Consider the following 13,292-nt stretch of genomic DNA (forward strand, 5'->3'; position numbering starts at 1 on the left):
GTGTCTGGGCCTGTGTGCATTATGAGTGTGCTTTTTGGCACTGGCTGATAGGAAGGTATCCTCCACTTCCTGCTGACTTAATACTCTGACTTGCTTTGCCTCTCTGTGATGGAAGATTGTGAAATATTGCTACGTTACTGAAATGAGAGGTAAAATTCAGAGCTCCATTCATCAGCCTCTGTACGTGGTGTGTCAGCTGTTAGTCATTGCTGAGATATGCACATGGATTGACATGCTGGACTGCTAGACTGGCATAGAGATTATTTTTTGCCATTTAGAAGTCATAAAAGAAGAGAAGCTTGGAGGTTGGGACTTGAGCTTGGAAGTGAGAAATGGATGCTAAACAGTGATGTCTGTTGTCCCAACCTTGTTTTTACTGGGTAGTATTCAGGTTTGTTCCTTGTCATGTGTGTGGCTGTGCTTGCATTAGAGTGCATTAGCTGTAGACTGCTCTAGGTGACTCATTTTATTCTCTAAGGTTGCATGCACTCGCTAAGCTCAGGCCCTATCTAGTCTTAGGGCCCACTTGCCATCAGAAGAATTGGGACTGACTTTTAATACAGTCTGATGGTGTTAGGATGAGGGGGGATGTCTTTAACCTAAAAGAGGCAAGACATAGGTTAGATATGAAGAAGTATTTTACTTCAGAGGATGATGGGGCACTGGAACAGGTTGCTCAGAGAGGGTTATGGGTGGAGGCATTCAAGGTTGGGTTGGATGGGATCCTGGGCAGCCTGATTTAGTGGTTGGCAAACCTGCCCACAGCATGAGGGTTGGAATTCAATGATCTTTGAGGTCCCCTCCAACATAAGTCATTCTATGATTATAACTGGATTCATTTGGAGCTGCAGCTGTCTGCTTGTCGCACTGTGGAGGGCCTAACGTTACTTCCAGTTGTGGGTGGTGGTGTTGCTTATATCTCCAGTACACCTGAGGAAGCTCTAATTTTGCCATGTGTTCTCCTGCAGTTGGCATACTGTGTTGTACAGTTCTTGGAGAAAGACAGCAGTTTGACAGAGCCGGTGAGTAACTTTTCTTAATCTCTGCATGACAGTCAAGTCCCCAAAGCTTCACAGCTTCCTTAGGGTTCAGAAAGTGTGTAAAGAGGCTACAGAGACTGGGACATAGATTATTTACTGAACTTGCTTGGCACCTTGTGGGCAAAATGGACGGTGCTACTCATGTGCAGGCCTTTCTGAAAGCTTCAGGAATATGGCTGAAATTTGCCTTTGTGCTTCAGATCTTGGAGCAAATATCCCAAGCGTCCTTTCAGGGCAGAGCCAGTGATAGATTCTGCAGAGACAAAACAAATAGCTTTCTGACACCTGGTGGAACCGGCATGAACTCGCAAAGACTTTGAAATAGTAAGAGTTCAGTCTGCCAGAGTTGGCTGAAAAGCTGTCAGAACGAGGTTATAAACCTGGAACCCAGAAGGCTACTTAGGCAAGCCCCTGTTTCTTGATGAAAGTATTCTTCCTGCTCTAGCATCAGTGTTAAGTCACAGTCACATATGCCTTCAGGATGTAGTGCTGTTGAAACAGCAAGTTCTAAAATGTGTGAGCAGTGGGTCCCTCACGTATTCCAGTTACTGGCTACGCAGGCATGCAGTGTTAGCCAGACTATATGCTGGTTTGGCAGAGGGTTGGCAAGAGACAAATGTTTCTCCACCTACTGCAGGCCAGGAAATGTCTTCTACAGAGCTGAGCTTCACAACCTCAAAACAGCAGATGGCCATGTGCTTGTGTCATTGTAGCAGGGAGCACCAGAAAGTGTGAGCATTTTAATGAGTAACAGTAGCTGAGGTCGTTCTGTTCTTTGGCTGAAGTGTGTGTGTTTTTGGTGCTCAATGGAAGCTGGTCAGCTTTCTGGCTCTGCAGCTCTGACGCTAGAATGCTGAAACAGATCTCCTTGCTTTTTTCTTTTCTTCCTTTTTAAATGTAGGACCTCAGTTTTCTGTGTTCCTAAAAGCCTGCTCTGAAACAAATTGTGTAAAGTAGCTTCCTGATCGTGCTGAATACTTCCTGTAGCTTAAATCCAGCCTAGCAGCCTCCTTTCAAAGCTCTCACTGTAGGATGAAGGATAAGAGAGAAATGGGAAAGTCTGTCAATACTTCCAAGATTCATTCTGAAGCTTATTCAAATAGGAAAGCTCTGTAGCTCATCGCTGCTTCTTTAGCTGTTGATCCGTGGATTAGAGAGACAGCTCTGGTTTGTTGTCAGTGGGCCATTGCATAGGGTCCTTACCATATAGACCACAGTCTTGCTGAAACATCCTGCTTGTGAATGTTTTGAATAGACTCCTGGTATTCTTGGGGTTATTGAAGTCTGGGGTTGTGCCCCAGCAAGGCCATGACTGCAGTAGAAGATATTGCCACCAATGCTGAAAGGAGGCCAGGTCTTACTAGGTCTGCAATCACTTAAAGTGTGCCACCCAAACTTTACTCAGTAAGGCTGAGCGTGGTAGCTCTTACATTGCAGCAGCCTGAATGATTGCCAGGTGAGCAAGACTTCAGGTGTGCTAAGTAATAGTGAACACAGACTCAACCCACCTTGCACCACTTTAGCTGTAGGAGAAACTGAGTCACTGAAGCTGACTCTTGCCTGAATAGCAGACCTGAGTAATGACAAATGCTGAGGATATCAAACTGCTACTTGAGCCTTGAGTTGGTGGCTCAGATGTTCCTCATCTTGCTGTTGCTTTGCCTACTGCTGTCCTTGTGCTGGGGTGAAATTTCTCTCATGTGTTTGCTTCAGGATCAGACTGCTGAAGTACATAGTTTAAAATAGTAGCTCCTACCAGGAATTGTCTGAATCTATTGTCTGTAGAGTTAGTGCACAGTTAGCATTCCTGTAAACACCAGACTGATGGCTCCAACTGAGTGAAGGTCTGCAAGATCATGGATCCTGTCTTTGACAGTACCTAGAAGTAGGTGGTTAGGCAAGGAAGTGATGTTAATAAATAAAGTGGGATGTAGCTCTCTATTCCCCTAGTATATTTCTCCACTATCTTGTAAGCAATAGTTTTCTCAGGCAGAAGTTGCATCTATGTTGTCATATTTCATTATCACTGTTAGGTTTAGCCTCCATAAACTTATCTGTTCCTTTCTGGAGCAGTCTGGACTCTAGACAAAAGTCCTCGAGAATGAGCTCTGTAATCCAGCTACCTTTGTATGTAATGGTACTTCTTTTTGCTTGCCCTGAATGTGGCCATTGCGTTATTTATTGGGTACTTTCTAGCATTCAGGCTCCGTGGTATATTGAATAATGATTCCTTCATCACCTTCCCCAGAGCATTTCTGATTTTACTGGTTGATCTTTCATTGCTGCTCTGCGCCATCTGGCATCCCCTGCCCACTCTGAGTTGATCCTTCCTTGTTAAAGGGTGCTGGGGGAAGAAGTAGTTCTAAGCTTTGTGCTGGTAGAACCAAATGTTAGCATCCTGGGCAGCACTGCTGTCTTGTATGCAACTTGGCAGAGTTTGTGCTTTTCTCTTCCTTCTTCCCTGGTAACTCACCCTCACTCTCTGAGAGTGTCGTTATTTCTGTTACTTCCTCTCCTTTGCTGTTTGACCAGACTTTTAAAATCTTATTTCACGCTCTGTGTTAACTTTCAGTCTCTAACACTGTGTCTGTACCCTTCCTACTCAGGTGATTGTGGGCTTGCTGAAGTTCTGGCCGAAAACACACAGTCCCAAGGAGGTGATGTTTTTAAATGAGCTGGAAGAGATCCTGGATGTGATTGAGCCATCTGAATTTGTGAAAGTTATGGAGCCCTTGTTCAGGCAGTTGGCCAAGTGCGTCTCCAGCCCACACTTCCAGGTGGGTCCCAGCTCAGGGAGTGGGTAGGGGTCTGACTTGTAACCCACTTGGCATGTGAGGGTTATGCCGCAGCTCTTGAGCTTGTCTTTGTGGACCAGTGGCACGTGGTGGTGCCACCAGAGAGAGTACTGGGGTTCCATGTGGTGGGAGGCAGGGAGAGTCCTTGCCCAGCCACAGAGCAATCTCATCCAAAGGGGCAACTAAGCTGATCAGTGGATCCCCTCCTGCTGCGCTGTGCTGTGCAGCAGCTGGAGCACAGGTACTCTGCTACCTCCTGTTTTATCTAGCAGATGCAGTATAGAGGAGATCCATCCAGTGTCACCCTGTCACAGTAGGTCCAAGCTGGCTGCAGTACTAGGTTGAGGCTGATGAAAGAGGCTGTGGAACACGAGTGGCTTCAGACAAGGTTCTTTATATTATTCCAGCATTGATGATAGGTATACTGAAAGTGGTAGTCTGCTTCTTCCTTGTTCCATGAAATGTGGCTCGCCCAGGTGTGGGAGGGGTGTTAAATGGTGACGTAGCCCACCCCCAGGATGGGTGTGACTGCACAGTGAGGCAGACTGCATACAGTGCCTTTTAATACAGTGAGGAACAAAGTTGTGTTCAGAAGCCAAAAATGGGATCAACCTAGGTTGTGTGTAAAAATTTCCCAGAAGGGAGTGACTCTGGAAAGGACTTGGGGAGCTTGATCAAAATTAATTGGACGTGAACTACTTGTTTGGTTGATGGGAACCAAGGGACTAACAAGACCTTTACACATGGAAGTAGCTATAGTAGGAAATTGGAACAGTACAGTACAGTAGGAGAAGGAACTTGAATGGAAAAAGGCAAAGGCTGGAGAAGAGGCATCCTGTACTTCATACCAGTCCTCTTCTGCTACCAGCTCTTTGCAAAACAGGACTGAAAAACATGGACAACTTGTGAACACTTCACAGTCTAGGGGAATAAACCTCAAAGGTGTTCCAAACAGTAAGAGTAAATAGTTTCAGTAACTGCAACTTGTCAGAGAGCAACAGTGAGAATTGTCTTCTTAGTAAATCTGAATACCTTGGTGTGGCAGAGAGTTTTCTCCAAATGGATTGTGCATTAATCAGCAGTCAAAGGCTTAACAAGATATAATAGGTAAGTGAACACAAGATGAGTTGCACTTCATTTACTCATGTGAAATGATGTATTAAGAGGATATAGTGAGTTCTGTCAGACAAAATATAGAATAGACTAGATGCCTCTTTTCCTAGGTGTTTAGCTCATCCTCAAGCTAGTGCTAAGTGCAGAAATTCACCCATCAGCTTGGTTATTGCATTGCTGAAATTTGTAGCTAAATATGAAGTGTGGTTGAATCTCTCTTGAAACTTGCTAGATTTGTTTGATGTGTTGGAGCAGAGTTGGCTGCCCCAAGACTCTCCGTATTTTCACCCATGCTAAATCAGGAAGATGGATTGTGGTCCTGGTATTTGAAGCGTGCTCAAATGCCCAGGGAGACTGTGTGAGAGAGAAGGCCAGGGAGGGATGGTAGCTGTGGAGCTTTACAGAGGACAATCTGAGGAAATGAAGGAGTCCTGGAGTTAGTCTGTGCCGTGACCTGAAGAGGATGATGTTACTGTGCTCAAGTGTTGTGTAGAGAGCATTGGAGTTAATGTTGGACTTGCCTGGTTAAGAGCATAAGGTTTTCCCCTCAGGGAAGTGAGAAGTGTCTGGTTAAATGCCCTAAGAGAAAGAACTCTAGGCAAAGGGGAAAAAATGGCCACATAGAAGTTGGCCAAGGTCAGCCCTGCTGCCTGTGCTGCGGGGAAGTGTTTGCTCCTCAACTGGGTGGTGGTAAGCTCTGATCTCAGCACTGCACAGTTTCCATGTGCACCACAGGTGTTACTGGAAGGAGCCTCTCCAAGAATGGGTTTCTCTCCCACTGCAGGTGGCAGAGCGAGCACTGTACTATTGGAACAACGAATATATCATGAGCCTGATCAGCGATAACGCAGCCAAAATTCTCCCGATCATGTTTCCAGCGCTCTACAAGAACTCCAAGAGTCACTGGAACAAGTAGGTCTTTCCGCATGCCCTGGCACTTGCTGTGCATGCAGGATTGCTTGACCTACTAGCGATCTTGGGGCATGCTGCTACAGTGCAATGACGCATGGCACTCGGTGACACCAGGTGCTGAGACAGAGGGGGTGTTGTTAGTGTCGGCATGGGAAGGTGCCACAGCAGACCACGGTGGCCTGTAAGGTCTCAGACATCTTGCAAGGGTTGGCACCGTGACTGTCAAGTCTACCCAGAGTTTGATACCTGTGTATCCCTAGCTGCAGGTCTCTTGGAGGTGTGCTGTAGGTTTTCCAGCTGATGATCACCCACTTGTGATGAGATGCCTCGTCTAATGCATGTACCTGGCTGCCCTTGAGTACAGAAAGAATAGAGAAAGCAGAACCGGCCAGGCAGATGTCAGATTGCCTCCTGTGTCTGCACCCTCAATACTTGTCTGTGTTGTGGTTCTCCCCTAAACTTCCTGCTAGCCTGTCTTCCAACTGCTGCTTCCTCTGATTTCTTACTCATTTAAATCAAATTGTAGAACTCCTTTTGAATACGTTAGCTGAAAGTGCTTAGTCCACAGCTGAGATCCTGAAGCTTTCTTGTAAGAAACAAACAAAACAAAAAAAAAATAGGGAGATGGGGAGGGAAAAAAGTTGTCATCTATTCCAGAGTATGAAAATATCAAAATAATTAATTCTGGGGAGACTGGACAAGACCAGGACTTAGGAGTATGCTGTGGTAGTAAAGACAGGGTTGTGAGGTAGAATTGCTCCTTACTGGCCTGCTGTTTCTCTTAGTTGTAGCAGGAAGCACAGGCAAGGCTGGTCTGAATGTATGAACATCTCCATGCTGAGCTGTCCTGCTCTCTTTTCCATTCGGTGTCTGTCAGTCTGCACATGCAGACACCAAAGCATGCACACTGCATGCATACATTTACCAGAAGACAGACACATCCGTATGCAGACAGGCACACATGTGCACAGATGTGTGTGTATAGGTGCTCTCTCACTCAGTGTTACTGCACCTGATCAGAGTTCAGAACAGGATTTCATGTTCCTGTCTGAAATGCTCTGCCAGTTCTTTTTCCTCCTTTTGCAGCCAACATTCCTGATTCTGCTCTTTTTACTTTTCTTACTTGTCTCTGTTGTGTTGGTATGACAGAAGAGGTCCTAAATGTGTTTTCCTCTTTTCTCTCTATTTTAGCATTGATCACTTTGTCTCAGCACAGGCTGAGTACCTCAGTTTCTCCTCTTCCTTCCCGTAGCTCATTTCTTCCCTGTTTTGTCAGTCAGACTGCATAAATCCAGCAGGGCTGTAGCTCTCTTCCTTATTCCATCTGTAGAGCTAGAGATGCACCAGGGCTCACATCTACAGTATCATTTCCCACAGCTCAGGTATTTCACAGTCAGCTTGAATACTTGTTTTTATTCCTTGGGGAGGGTCTTTGTCACACTGAGTCTGCTCAGGCACATTGTAACCTCTATGTAGTTACTGACACAAAGGCAGTTTTTTTTCCCTCTGCTCTTTTCCGTTTCCAAGGCTGCTGGATGTCTGTGTTTTGGGCAGCTCGGTAGCAAAACTCATGAGTAAACACTGGGCAGCCCAAAAAAGTCATGTTGTGCATCTTGAGGTTAATTGTGGAAGGCACTAGATTGGGTAAATCCCTCTTATGAACAACTCGAAGGTCCTTGGAGTCCTTTCTCTCCAGTTTGTGACTTTAGGAATTGAGTGCGATTGTTTTTGCACTTGCAAAGAGCAGTCAGAGCAGGGCTATCCCAATAGTCTTCTCTCTTTTTACTCATCTCTTTCTCTGTATGATGGTCTCAGATGCTATCTCTGTGTAGGGGTTTTCCCACTCTAAGAGGTGGGGCTGTGTGAGGATCTGTACCAATGCTGTGATGTATGAATTGCTGTGACTGTTTGCTCTTGTCTCTCTCTGCTGCTGGGGCTAACTCAGGGCTGAGAATCTGGAAGATACCACCATGACTTGTTCTCCTTTCCTGTTTTCTTTGCAGGACGATCCATGGACTGATCTACAATGCACTAAAGCTGTTCATGGAGATGAACCAAAAGCTTTTTGATGACTGCACACAGCAATACAAGGCAGAGAAGCAGAAGTGAGTAAGAGCTTCTTGCCCAGTGGCTTGAGCTCGTTGTGAAGTCTCTTTGAACACACTAACAGCTGGTAGATCCCAGTAGACAGTGGGGGAATGAAAGGGTGGTGCAAATCATTTTATCAGAAAGCAGAGAGCTCTTCAGCAGTAACTGTATGTGGGGGTGAGAAGAGTTATTAAACGTGTGGTCAGGTAATCCTTCCAGTTCTGCTGAAGCAGTTAGCTTGGAAAAGAGCAACAGAGTTTTCTGGGTCATGAGGAAGTAAACTGCTGTGTGAAAAGTCTACTTAGCTTTACAGAGAAGCTTATGGTCTGCCTTGAAAATATTCAGCAGTTCTTACATGTCTTGGTAATGCCTGTAGAATCCTGCTGCTTTAGAAAATGTTTTCTGAATAATTTTGCTGCGGAGAGCGTAATGCATCTTCTGCACCACAGGATGCTTTCAGTTTTCCAGTAATAAAGATGGAATAATATCTGGAACTTCGAAGAGCAAATGGTGAGGATAAAATCTTAGCTCAGCAAGTATCTGTGCCGTGATGCAGTAAAGAGAAAACACTCTGCTCTTTCTGCTGCTTTGTGTTCAGAGTGATTGGTGAGTCCAGTCAGTTCATTAAGATAGAAAGAAACTTTTCCTTTCCCAAGTCAGACTTCTGCTGGCTTTGTTTTGTGAAAGGGCAATAAATAGCAAAGTCGAGATGTGGAGTTTGGGGATGGGTAACACATATATGGAGAAATGAGTAGTTTGCAGTTTCTGAGTTGATGGCATTAATAACTTTTTTTGCTGCCAAGTTATGAAGGGACAGAAGTCACCTGTATCTCTGGAATGATAGACATATCCCAACAGCTGTCTGTACGTGAAGTCATATTGAGCCTCACTGGAAACAAGTGGCACATGCACCCCACTGTGACTTGCCCAGAGGCTCAGTGCATGCTTAGTGCAGACTACCTCAGGAGGGGGTACTTTGAGGACCCAAAAGGGTACCAGTGGGCATTTGGTATAGCTTCTGTGGAGACAGAGGAAATATTAAACATCTATCTGCCTTGCCTAGTCTTTCAGAGGACCTTTCTGATGCGAGGGTTGCTAGGAATTGAAGAACTGTAGGTGCCAGTTGCTACCACAGCAGTGGATTGGTAGCAAAGGTTCTGCACCAGGGGGTGATCAGGCATGGAACAGGCTCTCCAGGGCAGTGATCACAGCCCTGAGCTGCTGGAGTTAAAGGAATGCACAATGCTATCTGACATAGGATTTGAATTTTGGGTGGTCCTGTGTGGATTTCAACTCAGTGATCCTCATGGGTCCCTTCCAACTTAGGAGATTCTGTGATTCTAGGGCATTTGTGAAGCCCACTCCTGGATCCCAACCTACATTTTAAGTCACAGTCAAAGCATATTTATGTTGAGGTCTATCTGCCATTTCCATCAGGCTTTTTCTATCTCTTACAGCTTATACTTGCTCTCTGCTGTTGAAGGTGACAGTGAGCAGTACCAATGTGCAGCTTATGGAGGATTATTCTGGGAAAGATTCACAAACCATGGAATCATAGAATTGCTTGGGCTGGAAGGGACCTTAAAGACCATCCAGTCCCAATCCCCCTGGGTGAGCTGGGTTGCCACCCACCAGATCAGGCTGCCCAGGGCCTTGGGGGTACATACCTCCAGGGGTGGGGCATCCACAGCTTTTCTGGGCAACCTGTTCCAGTGCCTCATCACCCTCTGAGTGAAATTTCTCTCTCTAATGTCTAATCTAAATCTCCCCTCTTTTAGTTAAAAGCTATCCCTCCTTGTCTTATCACTATCAGACCGTGTACAAAGTCAGTCCCCCTCCTGCTTATAAGCTCCCTTCAAGTACTGAAATGTCACAATGAGGTCTCCCTACAGCCTTCAGACTGAACAAGCCCAGCTTCCTCAGCCTTTCTTCACAGGAGAAGTGCTGCAGCCCTCTGAGCATCTTCATGACCCTCTCTAACAGCTCCACGTCTTTTTTTGTGCTTAAGGCCCCAGGTCTGGACACGGTACTGCAGGTAGGGCCTGACAAGGGCAGAGCAGAGGAGAACAATCCCCTCCCTTGCTCTTCTGCCACCTCTCCTTTGATGCAGCCCAGGATACTGTCATTCTTCCAGGCTGCAAATGCACACTGCTGGCTCATTTTCCACTTTTTCTCCACCAGGACCCCCAAGCCCTTCTCTAGAGGGCTGCTCTCAGGGAGATCTTTTCCCAGTCTACACATATCTGGGATTGCCCTGACACAAGTGCAACATCTTGTTAAACTTCATTATGTTCACGTGTTCACTTCTCAAGTTCTGTGCAGGTTCCTTTGGGTGGCATCCCTTTTGCATCACTCAGCTTAACGTCATCGGCACACTTGCTGAGTGTGCACTCAGTCCCACTGTTTGTCAGAAATAAAGATGTTGAGGAACACTGGTCACAAGATGGGCCCCTGGGGCACACCACTAATCACCAACTTCTATCTGGGTGTATATCTGTTGACCTCAGCCCTCTGGCTGTGACCATTCAATCAATTCCTTATCCACCAACTAGTCCAGCCTTCAAATCCATATCTCTCCAGCTTAGAGATAAGAACATAGTGTGGGACCATGTCAAAGGCCTTGTAGAAGTACAGGTAGATGACATCAGTTGCTTTTTCTTTGTCCACCGATGCCATCACTTCACCACAGAAAGCCACCAGATTGGTGAGGCATGATGTGCCCTTGGTGAAGCTGTGCTGGCTTGAATCATCTCCTCATCTCACACATGCTGTAACATCTCTTCCAGGAGAATCTGTTCCATAATCTTCTCAGGCATGGACATTTGGTGAGGCTCACTGGCCTGTAGCTCTCTTGATCTTAAAAATAGGAGTGATGTTTTCCTTTTTCCAGCCACTGTGGTCTTCATCTGGACTTACTCTTTGGTTACAGTGGGAGGGATTTTGCTCCCCCAACTTCCACTTAGAGGTTTGGGGATGTGAGAGACATGAGAAGCCTGACTACCAGTGAGCACTATGACAGAGAACTTGTTGAGTACCTCAGTCTTCTGTGTCCATTGTTGCCAGCCCAAATGACGAAGGGGTAGAACCATTCTCATTTATCAGAGGTTCACTCTCTATGGTTTGTCTCTTCTGACCAGTGTACCTGTAGAACCCCTTGTTATTTTTCACTTCCCTTGCCTAGTTCCATCTGCATCTTGGCTTTCCTGATCCCAACTCTCCATATTCAGACAGCATCCTTGTATTTTTCCCTGGTCACCCACTGCTGTTTCTGCTGCCTGTACTTTTCCTTCTTATCCCTCAGTGTGATCAGCAGGTTCTTGCTCAACCTTGCTAGTTTCCTGCTCTCCCTGTGTATTTCTCTTAGTGGGGGGATGGAGAGCTCTTGTGCTCTCAGAAAGGTGTCCTTCAGGAGTTGCCTCCTCTGTTCCATTCATATGTTTCTAAGGGCAGTTTTCCAAGGGATCCTATCTAATAATTCCTTAAACAGCTGGAACTGCTATGCTATCCTGCAGTTCAAGGTTCTGATTCTGCTCTTCATCAGGCCCATATTCCTCAAGATCACAACCTTGACCAAGGCATGCTTGCTACAGCCCAGACTGCCTCAGTTATTAACCTCTTTAATAATCTGCTCTGCACTGATGAGCATCAAGTCTTGTAACATTTCACCTCTGGTTGTTCTGTTCAGTACTTGGACCAGGAAGTTATGCTCAGTGCACTTCTGGATGACTTGCAGCCCACTGTGTTGCTTTCCCATCACACATACAGGCGGTTGAAATCCTCTATCAAGATGAGACCTAAGAGAAGGAAGACAGGCAGACAGGAGGAGACAGTTGTGTCACAGAAGAGTGTCTTGGAGGCTGTAGGGCCATTCCTGCCCTGCCCCTTGCTTGCTCTTCTTTCATGCTGCTCCGGTGAACAGCAGTCCCAACAGCTGCTTCCACAGCTCATTTCTGCTGTCTCACTGGCAGAGGTCACTGCAGACCAGGGCCTGCTGGTGCACAGTAATATGAGGTTGCAGTCAACTGCTGTTCTATTTGCAAATGTGGAGACTTAAATGGAGCAATTGTGCTTGTTTTCTAAAATAAAATCTTAATGTTATGAAGCTTATTGTTTTAGGAGTAAAGTAGTGTTCCTAAGGCTGCCTGAGTGCTGACTGGATTGCTGTAATGCAGGATCAGTCTTTAACTGCACAGTACCTGATGATTTCTACAGGACCTCTGCCTTATCCAGTGAGACTGACAAGTTTGAGAAGCTAAAGAAGATGAGGCTGCTTCTTTGTAGCCAGAAAAAGGAACAGGCGTATAAAATGTTTTAAGGGCAGGGAGCCCTTACAGACCTTGTACTGTGAACTAAGAAAAAATGAATGTGGCAAAGATCACGTTATCATGTATAGCCTCCTTTCTTACAGTTGGAGGCAATTACGGAATATAAGGACTTCCTTGACGTGGACAAGCAGGACTCTTGATAGACCAGTAGCTAGGATAAAGCCAGAGAAGTTGAAAACCAGAAATGAAGCGGATATTTTAGTGCAGAGGTTTAAAATGTAAAAGGGAATAGCAAGGAGCAGCGGAAAGTCACCTCTATGGGGGAAAGTTCACTGCCCTGGGATTTACAAGCAGCCAAGTTGAACGGTCACATGAGGTCTGCAGCAAAGTTTGTGCCAAGCTGAAGGGCTGTTTACCCCAGAAACCAGGCTCTCAGCTGTGCTCCTGCATCAGAGGAGGAGAAGGTTCCTGTGCCACCTGCTGCCGCTGCTGCCACACTGTGCTCTGGGCTGAGTGAGGAGCACTCCTGCCTGCCTCCTCCCTCCCTGGGCTGGCTGCAGCACATCTGTTCTTCTTGCCCCATCTCACCTCTGGATTGAAAACTGGGATCTGTGAAGGGCTGAGCAGCTCTTCCCTTACCTGTGCTCTTCTGCTATCCCTATTCTTGTCTTCCTGTTGGTGAAAGCCATGCTGCCCCCAGGAGTTCACACTTGTGCTCTCTCTCTCTCTGCAGGGGGAGGTTCAGGATGAAGGAACGAGAAGAAATGTGGCAGAAAATAGAGGAGCTGGCCCGGCTGAACCCTCAGGTGTGTAACAGCAGGATCTGGGACACACAGAACAAGAATGTGCTGGGGGAGCTTGGCTTGCTTTCTGAGCTCATGAAGACAGGCTGTAGCACCTGGTCTCAGTCTTGTGCACACAGCTGCAGTGTTGATCTGTCCCTTTCAGGCTGTGTTTTACCAGTCTGGACTTCAGCAGCATTGACCTCTGGATTGTGCTGGTCAGGGTGTGCGTATTCATGGACTCCTCTCTTGGCTGTGGCTACACATGCAGTTTGCTGTGGCTCGTTTGGGTGCCAC

At 46.3% G+C, this 13,292-nt stretch overlaps 1 protein-coding gene across 4 annotated transcripts in view; it reads left to right on the top strand.

Annotated features, from left to right (window-relative positions):
- Positions 1-13,292, top strand: part of PPP2R5D (protein phosphatase 2 regulatory subunit B'delta) — a 29,140-nt gene that overhangs the window by 12,474 nt on the left and 3,374 nt on the right. For 3 of the 4 annotated variants that reach the window (XM_085218683.1, XM_010706411.4, XM_085218684.1), the window contains 5 exons: positions 969-1,022; positions 3,647-3,817; positions 5,733-5,860; positions 7,864-7,965; positions 12,947-13,019. In XM_085218683.1, the coding sequence (XP_085074809.1) occupies positions 969-1,022; positions 3,647-3,817; positions 5,733-5,860; positions 7,864-7,965; positions 12,947-13,019 (528 nt within the window). The remainder of the gene's footprint in view (positions 1-968; positions 1,023-3,646; positions 3,818-5,732; positions 5,861-7,863; positions 7,966-12,946; positions 13,020-13,292) is intronic. The other variant, XM_085218682.1, reaches the window with a different exon arrangement.

Source organism: Meleagris gallopavo, chromosome 2 (assembly GCF_905368555.1).
Source record: "Meleagris gallopavo chromosome 2, MGAL_WU_HG_1.1, whole genome shotgun sequence".
NCBI classification, from domain to species: domain Eukaryota; kingdom Metazoa; phylum Chordata; class Aves; order Galliformes; family Phasianidae; genus Meleagris; species Meleagris gallopavo.